This window comes from Crocodylus siamensis, chromosome 8 (genome assembly GCF_052110815.1).
Source record: "Crocodylus siamensis isolate JL-2025a chromosome 8, ASM5211081v1, whole genome shotgun sequence".
Classification (NCBI taxonomy): Eukaryota; Metazoa; Chordata; order Crocodylia; family Crocodylidae; genus Crocodylus; species Crocodylus siamensis.
Window position 1 is genome coordinate 35683474 of NC_143402.1, and position 22534 is coordinate 35706007.

Sequence of the window (22534 nt, forward strand, 5' to 3'; positions counted from 1 at the left end):
TTTTTACTATGTCATTGTTACCCTTTTCTTTTTAGGGTAGATATTTTGAAGGTTATTCTGTTAAAGCTACTGGTATAAAAAACCCCCCAAAACAAACCAAACAAACCCCCCAAACCAAAAAAAAATTGCGTTCTGTTGTCTTTTTAAAAAACTCTCTCTTTTAAAGTGAATCAGCGTCTCAGCTTAAAGAAATTCTTGATTTTTTTGCCTTTGCTATGAAAAGGCTTAAAATTCATTGTTTTTATTTTCAGTTATGACAGTTTGCAAATGGTAACCAAAACTGCATTTAAGTAACTTTTTGTTTGAAGAAAAACATTAAACGTCAGTGCTATTTTTAAATAGATTACTGGATTCTTTTTTTTTTTAAAAAAAAAAAAGCCTAGGTCTTCTGACTTTGGAACAACGAAGAAAAGAGAAGGATCATTGAAGGCATTTGGCTCATTTGTTAATTTCTTTAATGAGCTTTAATTGGTAAATCTAGCTGGTCATGGGCCACTTCATACAATTTGCATTGCTTTCTCATATTTTTAAATCATATAATTGAGGTCCAATATATGTCTTTTAAGATGTGAAAATTAAAATGCCCAACTGTTTTTGAAGAAAAATACGTAAACAGTATTTAAAATTGTATTGATTACATTTACCTTTCTGGTTTGATGATGAAACCTTTTTTTCTGAACATAAAGATACAATTTTCTTTTTCTTGTTACTTACTTGATTTAATGTCATCTTAGTTACAGTAAGTAATTTACTTGTTTTTCCTTTTTTTAAGAAAGATCTCTTTGATAAGGCATCACAATCCAACTTTACATTTTGAGATCAAGGTTTTGGACTAAAAGCTTCTGAAATAGAAGGCAGAAAAGGCAGCTGCTTTTGATATGATTTTCTGATGTTTGTTCTTGTTTACTGATCTTTTGGTGGATCAAACTTATTTTGGCATAGGAGACTCATTAGACTCATGTGAAAAAGTGAAATGAATGTTACTGTCATAACTAAGTTGTGAATTACTGTAGGAATGCTTTTAGGTTAAATCTAGTGATGATGAACTTGCCTTTTCTTCTTTTTTTGGTATTTTGGTCAAGTTGTACTGAATAATGTTTGATTGAATGTTTTTCCATTAGGTTCTTGAAATTTAATTTTTTTTCTAGTTATTGGTAGAATTTCACAGGAAAAGAAACACTGAAGAGACTAAACTAATCTTTTTTACAGTAGTAGTCTTTGAAAGAACACTTTTGAGTTCCATGCTTATTTAAGCTTTAATTTTAAAGTGGTATATATCAGTACGAAAACCTTGAGTGCCTTCTAACTGAAATACCTCTCCCACATGAAAATGCATACTTGTTTGATTGCTGGGAGTATTTTTTGGCATCAGGAAACTGATCAGTGCAAGTGCAGGAAGATGCCTTAAGAGGGAGTTGGCAGTTTACATTTTTCAACATGTACTAATGGCTGACAGGGCAAGGATTAATTTCTTGCTTTCCTTTTAGGACCCTTCTACATGTTACAGTTATTGCATAATTAACTGGTTAAATGCAGAATTAAGTGAGACCAGCTACACATGCAAAGTACTTGTCATGCTATTAAAAGCTCCAAACAGCTATGAAGTTTGGCCTCAAAATTGTGCGCTCATTTATATAGCTGGTTACTATACAGCTTCATATAATGTATTCCATGCTACATAGAAAGCAATTTGCTGGTCCTCTGACATTCCAGGGTGCATTGCTCCATTTCCAATATATAAACTTCTCTTAAAAAGAACAAGGAGGAAACCCTTGCCGGGGCATAGTTCGGACTCTTAGGTTCATTCTCCCTACCCAGCAGGAGAAAACTCTTGTCCCCCCTGCCTCCCCGCCATGCATGCATAGAGCAGATGGCCAGGGACACCCCTGCCATGATGGAGCATCTTATGCAGCAGCAAGGCTGGGGGGAGGGGGGAGGGATGGAAGGGAAGCTTAGAGAGCCAAGGATACCTTGCCTAGCCACAGCGCATTCTGCCGAGCAGTAGCAAGCACAGTGGGACACCCCCCCCCCCCCCCACACACACATGCACACAAGCAGGTAATGAGGGACAACCCTGCCCAGCTGGAGCAGAGCCTGGGTCTCCTGAGCACCGGCAAGGGGAGGGAAAGGTGGGGAAATCCCCCCCCCCCCCACCTCACTGCACAAGCCTAGGGAGCTGGCAATACCCTGCCCAGCCACAGAGCAGCCCCAGCTTCCTGGGCAGCAGCAAGCACAAGGGAGGGGGTCTGGGCAAAGTGTCTCCTGCTTCCTGAGCTTCTGCAGGGAATGATGGGGGAGGATTTCCTTCCTCCCTCCCCAGCTTGCTGCTGCCTGGATGTAACCATGCACATGATGCAATGTCTTTATTGCACCAGGTAAGCAGTGCTGCAATAGGAATAACATGTAGAGTTCCTTAAATGAGCACCCAGGACCAGTGCCCCTTCTTGCTCTGCTTTAATGAAGCTACTGGAACAGGACAGAGTGGGACGCTTCCTCTGCCTGGCCTCCAGACTTGTGCATTGGTATGGAGGCATAAGATTCCTAGGAGAACTCTAATATACCAGAAACAGGTCTATTATATGGTTCACAAGTGCATTTTCAGTATGCTTCATCTAATTATACAAGCTAGGTAAAAACTTTTAAGTTTTGGGGGTTTTTTTGTTTTGTTCTTTTGGTGGCTGTACAAATAACTTTTAGACATTTCAGTTCTATAGGAAATATTGCTATTAACAGTTCACTAATGTTTCAGTTTTTAAATTGAGCTGGCCTATTCATATACTTATGAATGTAATAATAAATACACAAATACGTAATGACTACTGGGAATAATATCTGTGAGCCCTGTTTTTCAAATAAATGTGATAGTTAAGTGAAAGCTGAAGGGCAGCATGATGTACATTTGATATGTATCAGAAACTGGCATCTGGATCAAAACTAGTGCTTAATTTGTCCTGCTTAAACCTCATGAATTATATTTTTCTGATAAATCAGCATCAATTCTTAGGTTTACTTGTTTTTAATTGAATCCTGTGATGGTATAGCTGAACAAATAACTGAACAGGTTGCTTTTTGAGTAATAGGCTTTTAGTTCCTCAAATTTTGGCCTGTGCTGCTTGTAATTCTGAGTTACAAATGGAAATTTTATGCTGAGCATATGACTTTTCCAAGGAGTAGAAGTGTAATAGAAGTTTTACTGTAGACAGACTTTAGCCTCCTTATTTAATAAAATGAAGTATTTTAGTTGAAAGATAACAGAATGTTTGTTTCTGACTTTGCAATGACGTCTAAATTGTCACTGAAGGACTTTTAGAACTGCCATGCCAGTATCTGCCAGACATCCAAAAAGCTGACTGAAACTAAATGTTTACTTCCCCCCTCCCCCACACAAATCCTAGCCATTTATTTTCCTATAGTAAACTCCAGGCAATGGTAGATGGCTTTAAAAATTCTCCTAGCTAACCAAGACGCATTCGGGGAAAAAAAATATTTTTTTAAAGAGTTTTGGGAAGCTATGGAATACTTGATGCCATCTTAAAGGACTATAGGTGACTAGTGAACATGGTAAGAACTGCTCAAGCTCCTTCTTTACTCTGAGGGGTGTAAGCAGTAGCAGATAAGTAATTTAAGTGTTAAGTAGTACCAGTGCATCTATTTTTTTGTGCACAGGTGGGAAAAGGTGATGCTGTCGAGGAGCATTTCCTTTGAGACTCAACACTAGTTGTTGCAGTACCCTATCTTTGTGTAGTTGCATTGGAAGTACTTACTTCAGTTTTCATGGTCAAGGGATCCTATTGTGGAGGTACCTGTTTAAAATCTTATAAGAATTTTTTTATGCAACTGAATGTCTTTTTTTTTTACACTTTTCAGCAGAGATGCATTTATCTAGCATTTCTCTTTGTCTATAAATGTATATAAAATATGTATTAGCCAATTAAATAATTTAGAAGTTCCATGTAAAATTTTGTTTTAATGATGAAAGAGGAAACCTTGGCAGGATCTCTTGAGCTATTCTATTTACCCAAGTTTAAGATGACTTAGAATTTAGTTATAATGTACAATTTAATTATAGGTTAGATTCTATAAATGGAAAATTTGTAAATTGGTTATAATTTTCCATATTTAGAATTTAATTATTGGAGGGTCATCTTATATTTAGGGATCTCCATAAATCACTCCAGAAGTGCCCCCTGTAATGGCTCCTTCAGTGCTTTCGTTTCACCATTTTCATTTCACACTGAAGCCCCACTGGTTGGGCCGTTTGCCATTGTTTTAAATATGCCATGAATTCTGCTTCCCTGGTAGCAAATGGCCCAGCCAGCAGGGTCCCTCAGTCAATCCAAGCTGGGGGAGCAGGCAAGCAGTAAAATGAAAAACATAGAAAGGGCTGATGGGAGGGAGAGGGGGGTCACTTCTACAGCTATTTACAGAGATCCCTACGTATATTCTTACCCTCCCCTTCCTCCCCACCACCACCACTGCAGCAGAATGGGGGGGGGGATTGATAAATAGAGGGGGGAAAAACTTTGTCTTGGATTTGAGTAAATACTGCATGTGAGACTGATTTGAGGATTGCAGACAGTTTAGTGAGCCAGCCATTTCATGCATCTTGAAAGAATAACTGTAAGAGCGTAAAGAAGTTTGACGTGGGCAGCAGTTCTGTTTTCAGTATATCTGACCATTGTTGAGTAGAGATTATATTAGCACAAAGTAATACTTGATTCTTCATTATATAAAGTACTGTCAAATATTTAACTATGGTGGCTTTAGTCAACATGTGCATGATGGCAAACACTGAATTTATGAAAATTAAAGAGCAACGTTTTTATTCATTTTCATTTGGTTTGTCTTATCTTCCTTACTTGGAACTCTACATTGCTGATATTTTCCTTTTCAGTGCTGTGCTTGATCATCCTTCTCTACTTTTTCTGCAATCTTTGAATGGTCTTCACATGTGATTATTGAAATGACTTTTCAAAATCATTGCCTGTTCCCCATCACCATGTGCTTACTCTGTGGCTGGCTGGGACACCTGCCAGCTAATCTTGCACCCCTCTTTCCTGCTTCTCCCTCCCTGTCCTGCAGCACATGGAGCTGGGGGGAGCTGGGCGTGGGCAGTTTGCCTACAGTGGGACATCAACCAAGGGGACATGCAGGGGCATGCATTATGGCACAAAGTAGCAGCATAAATGTGTGCTGCTACTGTTTGTGCCACTGCAAGCACATGCCCCTGCTTGTCTGGACACGGCCCATTTATGTATTTTGAAAGTGGCATGCAGGAAGTCAAGCTTCTCGGGTTTGATCATATAGTACCAAAAAACCTGAGGAATTTTGTGTAATATTTGTGTAGTACCTTAAAAAATCTGCTAGTCACACTTGAGACTTTTCTACCTGAATATATCTACGCTTTTTTCCCCACCATTTAACATAATCTGTTTATAATGGTGTTTATTTGTCATGAGCCCATATAATACTGTCTTTAATTATATGCTTATTTGTATGTTAGTAGATAATGTTCTCTTATTTGAACCAGTTTGTTGAGAATGAAATTATTGGCAGTTAGATTACTGGGCATTCACTTTCTGTAAGTTTCCTGAAACATTTAGATGAAAATCTTCTATCTAAACTAATGAGTACCAATGTAAATTGAGTGTTCTTGCTATGCTGTTAGGTTTTGCCACCATTATGCAATGATCTGTACATTTGTTTTAAAACATCCTTCTTGGATTTTCTGTTCAGAGAGATAGTGTGCTATACTTGTAGCTACTAAACTGTGTATTAAAGGTAAAAAACTGCTGCCTAAAGAAAAAATGCAGAAAAACTGAAATTGAAGCATTTAAATTGTTCTGCCTTGGAAAACTAGGGTTTAAAAAAGAAGGAAAATGAAGAGCTGGATATTCAGTTAAAAGTGTTTGATGAAAACAAAGAGGAAGACTTAATAGAACTGTCACACCGTCTCAACGACATCAGAACTGAAATGGAATATCCTTTTTAATTAAAGATTACTTTATTATATTGTTCATGAAGTTTTCATTAATTTTATTTAAAAGTTCTAGATCCATTTTCTTCAAAATGAATTGATTGCTATGGTTGCATTCCTCTTGGGACAGTAATTTGTGACAGGTAGTCTTGTCTCCCATTAATTTGATAAGAAATGGTGAAATATAAATACAGTAAAATCCCTGTTATCTGGTATGAGTGGGGAGTGGGGAGTGCCAGGTATCTAAAAATGTCAGTTACCTGAGAAGTGCGGGTTTACGGACGGACATGGGAGGGTTGGGAGGTGGGGGGAGAGTGGCTTTGAGAGATTCACCTTTCATTAATAATGGTCTTTACTTTTAAAGCATTAATAATTATTTTTGTCAGGTAGTGGTTGCTATAAATTAGGAAAAAGTTAGACTAAGGTAAAGTGATAGCCTTATTTCCGTGGATAAGAGAACAACTTTTTATGATAGTTCTGGGGGTGTTTTTAAATAAATATTTGTTTATACTTAGGCTAAGTCAAAGTATTTTCATCCTTAGTTTTGTTATCAAATCAATTAATTTGCATAAAGAGAATCACTTTTCAGATTTAACTTGATTTTTTTTAGGCCTGGTCTTTGTTTTTAAGATGAAAATCTTCTGCAATTTGTACTTCTCTGCTTTGCAATATTGCTATGTTCTTACTCTTCAGTAACATCTATTTTCTTCCTTTACAGTCAGTTCCAGTCAGCATTTGTAAATCTTCATGTTATAGCTTTTCTCTGTGTAACTCTACCTTGAGAAATCAGGATTTAGTTCAGTTGAAGACGTCTATATAAAACTTCCATTAAATCAGAAACGGGCATTTAATAAGGAAAAACTTCTTTACTGTCCGAGTCCCTCAAGGCCTGGAACAGATTTGCCCCAGAAGTGGTGCAAGCACCTACTCTGGACACCTTCAAGACACATTTGGATGCTTATCTTGCTCGGATCCTTTGACCCTAGCTGGCTTTCTTCCCCTGGGGCAAATCTGATGATCTCACGAGGTCCCTCCCAGCCCTAACGTCTATGAAATAGTTTAATAGTTCCTAGAGTCGGAAGGGACCTGAACAGATCATCAAGTCTGACCCCCTGCCCTGGTCAGGAATGAGTGTTGGAATCGTAATACCCCAGCCAGATATCTATCCACCTTCCTCTTGAAGACCCCCCAAGGTAGGGGAGAGCACCACCTCCTTTGGAAGCCCATTCCAGAGTCTGGCAGCCCTAACTGTAAAGTAATGCCTCCTGATATCAAGCCTGAACCTACCCTCAATCAATTTGTGGCCATTATTCCCTGTTATCCCAGGTGGTGCCCGGGGGAACTGAGCCTCACCTATTTTCTGCTGGTTCCCTCTGATGAGTTTATAGATGGCCACCAGATCCCCTCTTAGTCTCCTCTTGTGGAGGCTGAATAGATTTAGGCCCTTTAGTCTATCTTTGTAGGGCCTGGCCTGCTGCCTCCTGACCATGTGAGTGGCCCTCCTCTGGACCCTCTCAAGGTTAGCCACATCCCTCTTGAAGTGCAGTATGCAGAACTGGATGTAGTACTCCAACTGCGGCCTGACCAGCGCCGCATAGGTGGGAAGGATCACCTCCCTGGACCTGCTTGTGATGCACCTGTAGATGCACGCCAAGGTGCGGTTAGCCTTACCACTTCCTTGCATTGGCAGCTCATTTTAATTCTGGAGTCAACAATGATTCCAAGATCCCTTTCAGCCACTGTGTTGTTGAGAAGGGTGTTCCCTAGCTTATAGGTATGTTGCAGGTTCCTTCTTCCTGGATGCAGCACCTTGCACTTGTTTGTGTTGAATTCCATTCTACTCTCATTCACCCACATCTGTAACCTGTATAGATGTAGTTGGATTCTGTCCCTCCTCTCCAGTGTGCCCACTTCTCCCCACATATTTGTGTCATTGGCAAATATGGACAGCGTGCTTTCCATGCTCACCTCCAAGTCACTGATAAAGATGTTGAATAGCACAGGGCCAAGTACTGAGCCCTGGGGAACTCCATTGCCCACATCCCTCCAGATCAAAAATGACCCATCCACCACCACTCCCTGGGTGCAACCATCGAGCCAATTTGCAACCCATCTGACTGTAGGCATGAAAGCCACAGTCACCTAGTTATTTTTTATGAGAATGGGGTGAGAAACAGTGTCAAAGGCCTTCTTGAAGTCCGGGTAGATGACTTCTACCTCAGTGCCTGCATGCAAGGACTTTGTGACCTGGTTGCAAAAGGAGACAAGGTTAGGTAGGCAGGATATGCCTGCAGTGAACCCATGTTGGTTGCCCCTGAGCATTACCTCCCATGCTGGGCCCACACAGATGTGCTCCTGGATAATTTTCTCAAAGGTCTTCCCAAGGACTGAGGTGAGAATAACTGGCCTGTAGTTACCCAGGTCCTTCTTTCTCCCTTTTTTGTAAATGGGGACCACATTGGCCCTTTTCCAGTCCTCTGGGACCTGGCCAGAGCACCACAAGTGTTAGGGGCTCTGCTTGACTTCTGCCAATTCCCTCAGTATCCTTGGATGAAGAGCATCCAGACCTGCTGATTTAAACACATCCAGCTCCTCCAAAAGTTTCTTAACTAGATCATCCCTGACCCTAGACATGGCGTGTCCCCTCAGCCTGTCTGTAATCCTAGTGGGGGAGTTGTCCTGGTCCCTGCTCAGAAATATGGAGGCAAAGAACTTGTTGAAGATATCAGCTTTTTCCTTTGCTACAATCACCAGATTTCTAAGCCTATCCTGTCAGGGCCCCATGTTACCTGATGCCGCCTTCTTACTCCCTATGTATTTGAAAAAGGACTTTTTGTTATCCTTAATTCCGGTTGCCAGCCCTAGTTCCGTCTCTGCCTTGGCCTTCCTAAGTGCCTCCCTGCAATCATGAGCAATGGAGGTGTAATCTTCCTTGGCAATAGCCCCTTGCTTCCACTGATTGTATGCCACCTTTCTTGCCCTTAGGCCCTCCTAGATGCTTTTACTGAGCCAAGGGGGCTTTTTAGCACTGTTGCCCCCTTTGGTTCTTGTTGGGACTGACTCCCTCTGAGCTCGGAGGATTGTCTCCTTAAGCAGCAACCAGCCGTCCTGGACTCCCATCTCATTGAGGCTCCAAGTCCCCAGTGTCTCTCTTACTAATCCCCTTAGCTCATTGAAGTCAGCCCTCCTGAAGTCAAGGACTTTTTCCTCACTGCTTGCTTTCACCAAAGTAAATAGTAAATTCCAGCAGATGGTGGTCACTACCACCTAGGTAGTCAAGCACCCGCAGATCCCTCACCAGGTCATTGCCTGTGGCAAGGACCAAGTTCAGTAAGGCATTTCCTCTGGTGGGATTGAGTACCTCCACAGTTTCACGTCCAGCTCACCCTCTGGTGAGGCACTCTGTAGTAGATGCCCACTATCAAGTCCCTTTCCCCATGACCCCCTTGCATTCTAACTGAGAGTGCCTCAGTTTGCCCTTCTGATCCCGTCCTGATCATCAAGGATGTGTACTGCTCTTTAACATAAAGTGCTATGCCCCCCTCCTTTCCCTATTCTATCCCTTCTATACAACCTATAGCCCTCGATGTCTACTGCCCAGTCGTGGGTAGAATCCCACCAGGTTTCTGTAAGCCCAACCAGGTCTGGGTTTTTGCTAGCTAGCAGGAGGGCGAGTTCCTCCTGCTTATTCCCCATACTTCTAACATTTGTGTAGAGGCAGGTGAGACCTCCTGTGGGTGTTCTTGCTGCTCTCTTGTTTCCAACCTTGCCCGGGCCCTTGTCACTTACCTGGGTTGTTCCTGCTTACGTCACCTGCCTTGACACTGAAGTGTTCTCCTGCACCTCTGCATCCACATCCCCTGATGAACCTAGTTTAAAGCTCGCCGTACAAGATCAGCCAACCTGGGAGAGATGTAGCCCGTCTCACTCTAGCATGTCTCCTGCGCAGAAGTGTGGGTCGTGATTGAAGAATCCAACAAAGCCTGCTCGGTAACAGCAGCTTTGAAGCTGCTGGTTGACCACTCCGATCCAGGCCTCATGGCACTGAGTCTGCTCACCAGAAGAACAGATGGTAAAACCATCTGTGCTCCCGTCTCCCTAAGCTTGGCCTCCAGAGCCTTGTAGTCTCTCATGACGCAGTCTGGACTACTCCTGGCCACGTCATTAGTGCCCACATGGATGACAATCGAGGGGTATTGATCAGCAGGGATCTGGGTTTTCCGTTTCCCACAGAAAAATGGAGAAAACCATGGATTCCCTGCTTTTATCAGAGAAAATGTGTATTTCTCTTTTTAGCAGAGAAATCCGCAGATTCCCCGCTTTTGCAAAGAGCTCTTGCAGGCTGGCGCAGCTCCAGCCTGCTACAGCCGATTGCAGAGAAGACGGGGAAACCTCCAGCCCTTTCTGGAGGGAGAGGGGGAAGGGCGGGGCCTGAACCTCTTGAGTCAGCCAAGGCTGGGCTCGGGCTCAGGCTCAGGCTCAGACTCAGACTTGCCCTTCACCCGTGGAGCCTAGAGGTAAGTGAGGCAGGGCTGGGGGAGATGGTTGGGGGCTGAGAGAGCGGGGGATGCTGCAGGCCTGAAGCAGTATACCACAGCTGGGAGCAGGCCCAGGGGGTGGGGGCAGGAGTACCCCTCTTCAGGGGGCTTGGCTGGGCAAGCGATGTGGGGCGCAGTGTGGTGGTGCCTGCCATGTGCAGGCTGCACACATGCCGCCTGCCCAGGGGAGGCTTGCATGTGGCTGGCTGCCCAGCTCTGTGGCCGGCTCTGCAGCGGTGACGAAGGATGGTGGCTGGTGGGGCGGTGGGGCTTGTACGCGGCAGCCGCTACCACTTACCTGTATGGCTGTGCCAGAGGTGACAGTTGCTGCCTACAAAACCTTCGAGCGGAGCCATGCCTGGAGCTGTGCGGCTGGGCGCAGGGCGGCAGCAGCAGTGGTAGTGACTGGGCAGAACGCAGCCATCCCCACCGCTACCCCATTCCATATGGTGGCCATGGCCACCTCTGCACTGTCACTGCCATTCAGTGGGTAGCTGCACAGCTCCAAGCAAGGCTCCATGGTGGCAGAGGGAGGTTTTGTATGCAGTGGCCATCACCGCTGGCATGGGTGGCCCCACAGGTAAGCAGCAGCGGCCACTGTGTACCAGTGGTGATGGCCGCTGTGTACAAAACCTCAGGTTGCCGCTGGAGTTGTAACCTTTTTGTAGTATTGCTCAGGTGTTTTTGACAATTGCATCTTTTGCATACAATCCATTAACTTGTCTTAAGTCAATTGCTCTAGCTAACCAAAGGGTGTGGAGGGATGACAAGTGTATTGCAGTTTAAGGGATCTTAAAACCAAGGTAATTGAACAGACAGTGCTAAACCCAACCCATTCTGTGGTAAATATAGCTTAGACTTAATAAGAAATACATCAATAGAGAATATAGAAGTTTACACTTCATGTTTCTGCATCCCCAGCCTGGAGTAGGTGATTGGTCTCCCCAACAGGAGCTTACACTCTTAGTTCCTTCCCCTGGGGCAGCTGCTTTAGTCAGGTGCACCAGACGTGATCTTCCCCTTTATCATTCAAGTTAAAAAGGCAAAGACCATCAGTTTGTACTGGACTACCCCCTTCATGCTTCAGTTCCCCCAACTAACTGACTAACCAGCCACCTGATCAACTGGCTGCCCAAATACTCATCCAGAGGTATGTCTAAAGTTATCTGCCACTCGGAGATGCAAGAAGACTCCTGACCTCCTAACCCTGTGGGGAAAAGACCCTTGAGGGGAAACCTTTGAAGGAACCATCACCACCAGGCTGTGTGTGAATGTATCACACTAGCAATGGCTACCCACAGTCATAACCATGACTGGAGCACAAGGCCAAAGCAAAATAGATGACAGGTCTCAGAAGGAGAACCAGAATGAGGGCAAGGCGAGTGAGGACCAATGAAAGCCTGGTGCCATTTGGAACATGGGAGGAGGAAATGTCACCCCCACAATCAATGTCAGATCAGTGCAGAGGCACATGAGTGAGGCTCAGCTGCCTGCCTCACCAGAAGATCCAAGGCAGCCTCTTCCCCTCCTAGTGCTGGTGGGGGAGGCTGGGTGGACCCACTGGGCTGGGGGGGCACATGCCTGCCTCTTCTCCTTGCTCCCTGCCCCTGCTATGGCAGAATGTACACACATGTGCACACACAGGTGTGCACAGACACAGGCGTGTGCACTTTACTCTCACTCTCTTAACATGGACACATGCCCACACACAGAGACACAGATGCACACATGCACGCACAGAGACTCAGACAGATACATGCACACACAGATGCAGACAGACGCACACAGAGACACAGACACTCACACACTCGCATGCACACTCCTTCCTCTCACTGGACTTCCCCTTCCCCCACTCTCGAGCACATGGAGACAACCCTCCAACACTCCCCTTCCCCCATGCAAGCCACCTAGTGCTCAGTCTCACTTCATGCCCAGCCCCTGTTAAACTGAGCTGTATGGAGCTGCTGCCTGGCTGTCCTGTGCAGATACAGAGGGCTGGGCTGGGTCAAGCGCCATGTCATGTCTCTGCAGGTGGGTGGTGGCACTGGGAAGGGTGGCTTCGGGGTGGGGGAGGGAGCTAAGATGAATTTGGGGGCTATAGCCCTGAAGGCCCTCCCAGCACCACAACCTGCAAAGGTGCAGCACTCCTGGTCTGGCCCAGCCCCAACCTCCCCCCACCCCCCACCAGGTGCGACACAACTCTCCCAGCCTTAACCCGCCTTGCCCCCTTCCTCCCAAGACTTGGCACCACCTGGCCTGCCCCCTCCCCCAGGTGTGGCACGGCTCTCCAGGCTGGACCCCAGCCCTGTCCCTCCCTTCCCCCAGCCTCATTTGGTAGAGAGGCCTGCTTCCAGCTCCCAGGGAAGCAAATATGAAAGTCGCAGTTTTAGACTTGGCACCAAAAATGGGTGGCAAGTTTAAAACTGTGGCTTTTACTTCTCTGCTGATGAGGATCCTTGCCCTACGCACAGATTGAGGGGGCATGTGTCTCCCAGGCCTCCACTGGGGTGCGTGCAGCAGTGAGAGCCCCCACGCATCCCTGGATGAGTTGCCCAGGCTCCAACCCTCCTCTGGCCTGGCCTGGCCGGAGCCCCACTCACTTGGTGGCAGGGGGCACAGGGGGGGATCATCTCATTCCCCCAGCCTGGCCCCCAGCCACGTGCATCCCGCCGCTCCCCTGTGCGTCCTCTCGCTCTTAGTAATGGAGCCTCTGATGATCAGTCTCAGTCTGGGGGGGGCTCAGTCCCCCCAGATTTAAATACTGTCAGAGGCTCCCTAACTGACCAATCACAATCGACTGGTTGGTGTCCACTGTTTTAGTGACTGACCAGGCAGCTGTGGCTTCTCCCATATGCTCTTCCTCGCAAATGTTGCAGCTCCAACAGAAGAACCCGGAAGGCTTCATACTGGAACAAGACAATCAACACTCTTCCCTACTTATTCACACTCCTGGCATAAGATTCTTAGAACTTTTAATATAGGGGTTATGTGGCTCCCCAGGCACAATTTCTGCATGCATTTTGGGCACTGCCTGCTCCTCTGTCTTGAAGCACACTGCACCCCAGTCAGCTGCTCTGTGGTTGGGTGGGGTACAGTGGGGCTCCGTGTGCCTCAGTGCAGGGGCTCTACAGTGGAGCCCCCATGCCAAGGCATGTGGAGACAGGGGAGCAGCCAGTGCAGGGCTGCCTGCTTCTCAGTCTTGAGGCACCCTGTGGCCCAGCTGACCAGGGAATGGCTGGGGCTCGGTGCCTCAGCATGGGGTCTCCACAGTGCATTGAGACAGGAGAGCAGGTAGCCCTGGGCCTCCTGCTCCCCTGTCTCTGCTTTGTCCTGGGGCTTGCCATTTTGTCATGGTTTGCACCACTTTTCTTTCCTAGGGTTTTGCTTTTTTGCTACTGTGAATTCCTGGTAGCAAACTTTTCCCCAGTGCTGCAGATTAGCAGTTCTGAGCACCGATTAATGTGCAGCTCATGCGGTTTGTGGCATTGCAAAGAGGTTTGCGGCGCTACAAACCACACACATCTGTATGTCTGGATCTAGCCTATGGTGCCACCCTGCCTGAACCTTTTCACCATTGTTGACATTGATGCACGAGGAAGCATAATATGTGTGAAGTTGTGGGGAAAGAGCTGGTCCACCACTGTACCCTGCCCCTGTTGGGAGTGGGGAGGTCTTGCTGCCATGCTCCTTTCCAGCCCTCCTCCACCCCCCCCCCCTTTTCCCCTATACACATAGCATCTAACCTGCAAGTACCTTTCAGCATCTGACCTGTACTAGAACTGGGTCTGTTGGCTGGTGCCAGAGGGTTAAGGACCCATTGTGGACTTGCTTCTGAAGTGGAAAATTGACAGGCTTGAAAAGAAAACAGACGTGCTCCTGTATCTCCTGCCTGAAATCTTGACAGCAGAGAAGACTATTGTGGGGCGTAGGGGGAGTCCTCTGGGACACCCAGTGAATCAGTTCTTAGATGTGCTTCCTGGTGCTTTCAGCTGTCATTGGGATGCATGCACTAACGGTCCTCCCTGTGTGGGTGCTGTCACCAGTGCAGGCTGTCTGCAGAGCACCTAGCCAGGCCTTATAATGCTTGTACAGTTCTCTACTGCAATGGTTTCCAGCTGCTTAAACTAAATTGCTAAATGTCTAGTGGTTCATTTGAACACTTGCACACATTATGAGCTACATAAAACTGCATACTGGTATTTCATTCCCCCTGTATACAGAATGAGCAACTATCTACTAACAGTTGTACCAAGTGTTTTTGTTTGTTTCTAAATAATGGGAGAAGGTAAATGATTTCTTTTGGTAAATAATTAGTAACTGAAAAAAAAAAGTTCAGCAGGCAGTATTGTTTAGTTTGAATAACATAGATGTTTATCTTGCAATAAAAGGGCCTGCTTATTTTAATTTTGGCATTTCCTTGACAATCTTTGCACTGATATAAATGAAGTATACCATCTCTTATACAACATGTTGAAGGACACCAGGTCTGAAAACTATTTCCTGTCAATTCTGCAACACCTTTTACTCATCCGGAATGATTATTATATCCGGTAAGAGTCTGCTCTGGTACGATATTCTTTTTTTGTCTAAATTTCAGTGTCAATGTGTTACCATGGGGTAACACAACAAATTCACTTGCTTGAGTGCAGTAGCTCTTGATTACTTGTGCCTTTTTAAAGGTAAACATTTTTCCAAAAATAGTTTTTTGTTATTTTCTTGTAATCTTACATCCATATTTTGTGTTCTGGATAAGACCTTCGGTTCAACTTCAGAAGAATTTTTTCTGCTCTTCAGTGCATTCAGGTGAAGCATAATATTTGTTTCTGGTAAAGAAACTTTATTAATCTGAGAAAAATGGGGCAGTTGGGTAGGGGTGCCATGTGCATGTATATGCATGTGGCTGCCAGGCAGCCTGGAGAACAGTTCCCACAGGTAAGTTGCAAAGGGGGGGGATTGAGGCCCCCATCAGGAGGGAGTTGGGCACGGTTGAGGCTGGGGCTTGGGGCCCGGGCTGACAATGCATGGCCTCAGGGCCCCAGTGAGTGTGGGATGGGGTCATGGGTGGCTCATCCAGGGGGGGTGAGGCTGGCTGCCTGCTGCTGCGCACAGTCCTGGGGGGAGCCGGGAGGACCTGTGCCCCCCCAGATACGTGCGCAGGGTGGGGGCTGGGGCTTGTGCGGCCTGCCCACTGTGGGCTCAGGCTCCTGCCTTGCTGCTTTCTGTCGGGGTCTTTGCAGCTGAGCGAGTATGACCCAGCACAGTGGGGCCATATGGGGCAGCTCTTTGCTTCTGTGAGCTGTGTAGTGCCCTGGCGAGGCATCCCTTGCATGTACGGCAGCAGTGAGGGGCACAACCCCATGCCACTGCCCCCACTGCAGCCACATGGGCAGGGGATGCCTTGCCATGGCAGCACAGAGCTTGCTTGCAGCAAGGAGCTTTTCCACAAGGCTCTCCTGTTCTCTGCACTGCTGGGTCGCACTTCCTAGGCTGCGGAGGCCCTGGGGGAAGGCAGCAGGACGGGAACCCTGAGCTGCAGCAGGAGCCTGCCTCCGCCTCTGCCCTGTGCATAGATCTGGAGGCATGGGTCCCCTGTACCCCCTGAGATTGCATACAGCAGCAGGGAGCTGGTCCTGCCTGAGCTTGTGGCAGGCAGGCAGGGGAGGGTGAGGAGGGGGGAGACTCCTGTGGGCTGCAGCCAAGGCTCAGGCACAGCTGCAGGGGGCAATGGACTTCGGACGTGGAGGGGCAGGGAGCTGTGGGTTGGGGGCGAGGGGCACCAGCAAGGCTGGGAAGCTGTGGGCAGTGAGGGACACTGGCAGGGCTTGTGGGGGCTGTGGCTTGGGAGTGAGAGGTCTGGACCTTTGTTCTGGTGAGATAAGGGGGCAGGGGAAGTTCTGGTTTTCCATGACAACAAACCCAAAATCAAATACTAAAATTTATAGGCATTTAGAATTTATTTTATTATTGTGATTGAGACACTGGTAGGCTTCCAAATTGCTTTTTAATGGTAAATATATCAAGAAAACATTGTGTGCAGCTGATATCCATCTATGTGTGTGTGTGTGTATATATATATATATATATATATATATATATATAGTGGCCTTTAATTTTAATCATGGAGTTTTTATCACATATGTTATGATTTTGTTTTGTTTTTAAATCAGAATTTGCAGTTTTTTTGTTGGGGAAAACCAGGATCCCTGCTCATAATACATCTCCACTAAGTAGTAGTTAGACCTTCATTCTGGCATCCTCAGTTTTTTGAGTATTGCACTTTACAAGTTTAATATCATCATCAGAGTGCTTTTTGTCTTGGGAAGCGGTCTTATTACTACATGGTAAGAAAGTTTAGCAATCATTGGCAGTACCTTGATTTGCTAGTGTGTAGAGACGCATGGCAATTTCATCATCATCAAAGGATGCTGCTATAAAATGGTAAGATGCAACTATTAGATTTTCGTGATTCTGTAGCAATGAAAGTATGACAGAATTGCTTCAACTTTAACCCTGTTTCATTCAAGGTAAAGTTAAGGTGATTTAGCTAACTTGCATCTATACAGATTCATGCAGACAGTTAAAACATAGCATAGCTCCTCTCCCCTTTTGACATGGCTAAAATGTACATTTGCCCATATTGTTAGAAAATGTTTGAGGGTGACTACATGAAACAGGTACTGTGTAATCAAAGATGTATACCATCTCTGTGTTCTGCTGTGTTGAGAGTTTTATTTTCTTACAAGCTGATTAAACTGAAACTTTCCAGAAGAATAATTTGAAATAATTGATACCTTGGCCTTGTGTATCTGTGATGCTGTGGCCTTGGATGTGGCCAGGTGTGCTTATGAGATACTCCTGTGGTGCTTTCTCACCTTCTAAGCGTCCTCCTGCCCCAAGCCCATCCTGCTGAGGACTAAGAAAAGATCAAGATGCTCAGAAGGTTACCTCCCTCAACTGTGGAGCCTTGCATATATTTGCCTCACCCAGGTCTTGCCACACTCTTGACTGATCATGCACACACAAAACATGGATTTCCCCCTTTGCAAAAAGAGGCCCATTAACAATGACAATAAGTGAGTTAAAAAGATAACAAAAGCATTTGTTATTACACCAAGAACAAGAAGAAGAAATCAGTAAACAGCTGTTGAGAATAAGGACAGATATATAAGAATAAACAAAAGAAATGATCATAGCAATAATCTGTTGTTACCCTGTATTTTAAATCCAAAATGCGGTTTCTATCCAGATCACCAGGTTGGAAAGCAGTTTCTGTCCTTCACCTTTCTGCCAGAGACTCCTGCAGTTTCTCCTATTAGTCTACTTTACTCAGCAGGCTGGCTGAAGGCCTACAGCCTCCCCTGTATCTGAAGACTACAGGCTACTTTCTCTGGAGGCAAGACTTAAGTATAATTTCTTATCTGGCCATTTACATGTCACCCATCAGATTTTCAGGAAACCCATGCTATGTGTATGTATTCTGCCCCCCACACCCTAAAACAGCATGTGTGTAATACAGCAGAAATATTTCCTGATTTAATGAAGATGAGAATATTTGCAACCTTTAGACATGGATATTGCTAATCCAGGACATTGCTAATCTTAAACATACTGTCTTTTAGGTTGTCCACTTTGCGAAATGTCCTTCCAGGTGGCATTCTTTTGTGTTTCTTTTTTTTAAATGTAAATTTGTCATTGTGTGGAAGGGCCTGCCTGGATGAACAGCTAATGTTAGATGTTAAATTTCAGTGATTTACTTCTTCCAAGTGTGAATATGTGAGAAATTTAAGAGTCTTGGCTAAAATATAGAGACACCAAAATTACATTCATGTTAAATACCACAATTCATGGACAGCTTAAATACAGTTTAACACTACCTATAATAGAGATGACACATTTTGTATCCTTAAAACACTCAAGAAAACATGTAAACCCTATGAAGCCCCTTTTCCCCCAGGCTATAGTGGGGTTTGTGACAATACCCTATTTTTCAGATTATACCTTCATAATCTATATAAGGCATGCAGTAACTTTGTTGTAAAAGTAATAGAATGGGACATATTGAAATTGAAATAGAAATAGGCATTGTGGATTTACATTTCATTTCAAATAATATTTGGCTAGCTCTTTGATAGTCACTATACAAATTAGTATTGTATAAATCTAGTGGTAATGTATTAGATGTATTTTTCAGTTGTTTAGGCTCATACCTTTTTTGGCTGGGAAGGGGAAGAAAAAAGCATGATTGACCGAAACTGTGATTTACTGTCATCCAACAAGACAACTAGGAAACTGCTCAACAGTACCCATATTCAAATAAGGCTTGGGGCGCGAAGCTCAGTCTGCAATGGTAGCCGCCTCCCCCAAACACTGGGGGGGCGGAGATACATGCCCCATGGGGCCTCTGCCAGGGTGCAAACAGCAGCAGGATCCCACCGTTCCCCTAAACAAGCCACGTGGGCTCGATCCACCCACCTAGCTGGGGCCCCACTGACCTTACCTCTGATCCTGTCTCTGTCCTACCCTGTCCCTCACAGTGGGGACCTCGATCTGGCCTCTGCCCCTTCCCTCCCCCACAGACTAACCTGCTGGGCTGGTGTGGGGGGGCACGCATATGTATGTGTGTGTTCAGTCCCCTCCCCAGCCTAAGATCGGCTGCAAGTGGCTCTGCGATTGACCACTAGTCTAGCTCTGTGCTCCTTGCAGTCACACTTCAGATAGTCTGCTGTTAAGTCCCCTCTCAGTCTTTTCTTCTCTAGACTAAATAAGAGAAGACTGTCCCCTTGCCACTTCTCTCAGCCTCTCCTGATAAATCATGTGCTTAGCCCCATAATCATTTTTGTTGCCCTCAGCTGGACTGTCTCCAGTTTATCCACATCCTTTCTGTGGTGGGGGGTCCAAAACTGGACAGAACTGGATGCAGTACTTCAGATGTCCCTCAGCACCTTTAGTTGCATCCCATCCAGCCCCATGGACTTGCATATGTCCAACTTTTCTAAATAATCCTTAACTAGTTCTTTCACCACTGTTGGCTGCTTACCTCCTCCCCAAACTGTGCTGTCAGGTGCATTTGTCTGGGAGCTTTCATCCTGGAATGACTGAACAATGCTCTTATAATGACTCTATACTTATTAAATTGAACAAAAGAAAACTGAAGCCAGTCAGAATTTAAAAATCGCAAATTCTCTGATAAAAATCAGATTATCTGATTTAAAAACTCCCCAAAATCCACGATTAAAATGAAATCTCACACACGTACACACACACTGTGCGTTCGTGCGTGCGTGTGTATCGAACACAATGTTTTCTTGATATATTTATCATTTTGAAGCAGTTTGGAAGCTTACCAGCGCCTCAATCACTGTAATAAAATAAATTCTAAATACCTATAAACTTTGGTGTTTGATTTGGGGTTTTTTATCATGGAAAATCAGGGCTCCCCCTGCCCGCTTTGCTCACCAGGACATGGGTCCAGTTGTGTCTGTGCTGTCTGGCACTGAGCAGCCCTGATACATTGTTATAAAAGTAATAGAATTGGACATGTTGAAGTTGAGATAGACATTGCAGAATGGGTGCCCCTCACCCTGCTCCGCCCACAGCCCCCTGCTCTCCCCCAGTCCTGCCTGAAGAGGCCCCCAGGTGCCAGGACTGTGGGGCCAGGGGCCTGGGTCCACAGCCCCTGCCCCACACAGCAGCACCTGAGCTACCTCCTTTGCAGGTGGCATGGCCAGAACAGAACCTGCGGTGGGGAGCAGTGGTGGGTGCAGGCCACCTGCTGCAGGCTTGGGCTCTCTGCCATGCTGCCCTGCCCCTGAGGCATGTGTGGCCCAGCACGTGGGACCCAGTGCAGAGGGCAGAGTGGGGCTGGGTGGGGAAGCTCCTTGCCACTGGAAGTCCGATGCTGCCTTGGCCAGGTGCCCTGTGTCTGTCTGGCAGCAATGAAGGACATAACTCCACGCCAATGCGTCTGCTTTAGCTGGGTGGACAGGGGGTGCCTCACCAGGGGGCAGGGCTGCAGCCCCAAGGAGTTTCACCACCTGGCCCTGCTCTGCCCTCCATGCCAGATCCTGCCTGCTTAAACATGGAGGCCCCAGGGGGAAGGCAACGGGGTGGGAAGCCCAAGCCAGCAGTGGGCAGTCCTCACGTGCCCTCACCCCATGCACAGATCTGTGGGACATGTTTCCCCCCATTTCTCTCAGGAGTATATGCACTGGCGGAGAGCCAGCTGCCCCCCCCCCGCACTTGTCACTTGTATGAGCCATCTGTGGCCTTGTCCCACTCTCCGCTTGGGTTGTGCAGCCCTGCATTCTGGCCCCAGGTCCCAAGTTTCACACACCACCTTGCCAACCAGGAGCCCTAGCCCTAGCTCTGCCCTGCCCAACTCTGTAGGGACCTCAGTCCTCCCTTCTCCCACCAGCCTTATCTGTAGGAGCTGCTGTGGTGGCTGCCTGTTGGCCACGTGCATGCACACCTGTGCACAGGCACATTACATCCCCCTGCCTGACTGCCCTGCTCCTGCTCCCCCAGCCCCTTGCAGGCTGGAACTCTGCCAGTGTGCAGCAACCCCTGCACAAGTTTAAAATTCATGTGTTTCCATTAAAATGAGAAATTCACATTTTTCTCAGTTAAAAGGAGAAACTACAGTTTTTTTTTTCCTGTTTTCCATGGATCAAACCCGGATCCCTGATCATTACTGTAGACTGAGGCAAGACTCATCTCTATTCTCTTTGGAATTACCTAGTTGTCTCTGGGCTTCTGAAAATTTGCCTTTAATACCTTGACTGTTTAATATCATAGGCTTGCTTTTAGGACTCTAGTTAAAATGTTTTTTTTAAGAGGGTTTAACTCCACATGTGTGTTGCCTCTTGCTTCTTTTTTTGTTTTGTTTTACAGTTGATAGTTGTTAGCTAATTTTTAGCCAACTAATTCTTAGACATGTTAGTAATACTGAACAATTTTACAGAGTTACAGAATACCACCAAAGTATTCCTGCATTGTTAGTTGTTATTACTCTCTCTTTTTTCTGTTGCATACACATTGTTTTTATTATATTGCAAGATACATTGATGCATATTTTTCCATCATCAGACCTCAGTACTACAAAATAATTGAAGAATGCATTTCACAAATCATACTGCACTGCAGTGGTATGGACCCAGATTTTATATGTAGAGGAAGATTGGATGTGGATTTTACTCACCTTATTGGTATGTAAATATGAAATAATTTGTCATCTTGGCCTTTTTATTCCTTAAAATATTCTGTTACAGTCCATAAGATATTCTTTGCTTTTGACATATGAAATCCTTATGTGGTACTGGGAACCTGTAACACTTTTTTTTTTTTTCAATTTCTGTGGGCCCTGTACCAAGTTTGTAATCATATTTTTAAAGAGCTTGCAGAATTTAACTCTCCATAGTAGTTCAGTAATTAAGGATGTACAGTTGATCTTAATTTGGTTCCTTTCTATATATACTTCACTTACATGACTGCCTTCAGTTGCTGCAATTCACAACATGACAAAGAAATTGGCACAGGTAAGTTAGACCCAAAATTTAGATTATCAAATCATTGGTTGGATGGATGGTTGGATAGATATGTTAATATTGATTCTATCATCTGTAATAAGTTTCTAAGATGGATATGCTATAAATAAACTTTATTCTGTATTTGCTATAGTAAAATGAAAAGGTATACAGAAGTCTAGTGTCAAGTTAAGCAGACGGGTGTGGGTTCACATGCTGCTTTTCTGGAGGTGAGAAATGCATAGGAAGTGTGTGATCTGACTCAAAAAGGAGGAAGTAATTAAATCCTTCTGAACAAAAGTGGTAACTCAGGTGACAGGTATACACAGGGGATGTAGATAAATGGTTAACTTTGGATTCCTTTCTGGGTTCTGTTTAGATTGTGACTCTTTCTCTCAAATGTGAAGTATTTTCCCTTTTACCAAGGTTGTGTACACAAATGTGTGTGTTAAGGATGTTACAGAAAAATAATCAAGTGACTTTTCTTCTTTTGTAGC

At 45.3% G+C, this 22534-nt stretch overlaps 1 protein-coding gene across 4 annotated transcripts in view; it reads left to right on the forward strand.

The window, feature by feature from the left end:
• The window catches only part of DIAPH2 (diaphanous related formin 2), a 768551-nt gene that overhangs the window by 131298 nt on the left and 614719 nt on the right, over positions 1–22534 (forward strand). For all 4 annotated transcript variants that reach the window (XM_090061442.1, XM_090061443.1, XM_090061444.1 and 1 more), the window contains 3 exons: positions 5861–5979; positions 14949–15065; positions 21601–21719. In XM_090061442.1, coding sequence (XP_089917568.1) covers positions 5861–5979; positions 14949–15065; positions 21601–21719 — 355 coding nt within the window. The remainder of the gene's footprint in view (positions 1–5860; positions 5980–14948; positions 15066–21600; positions 21720–22534) is intronic.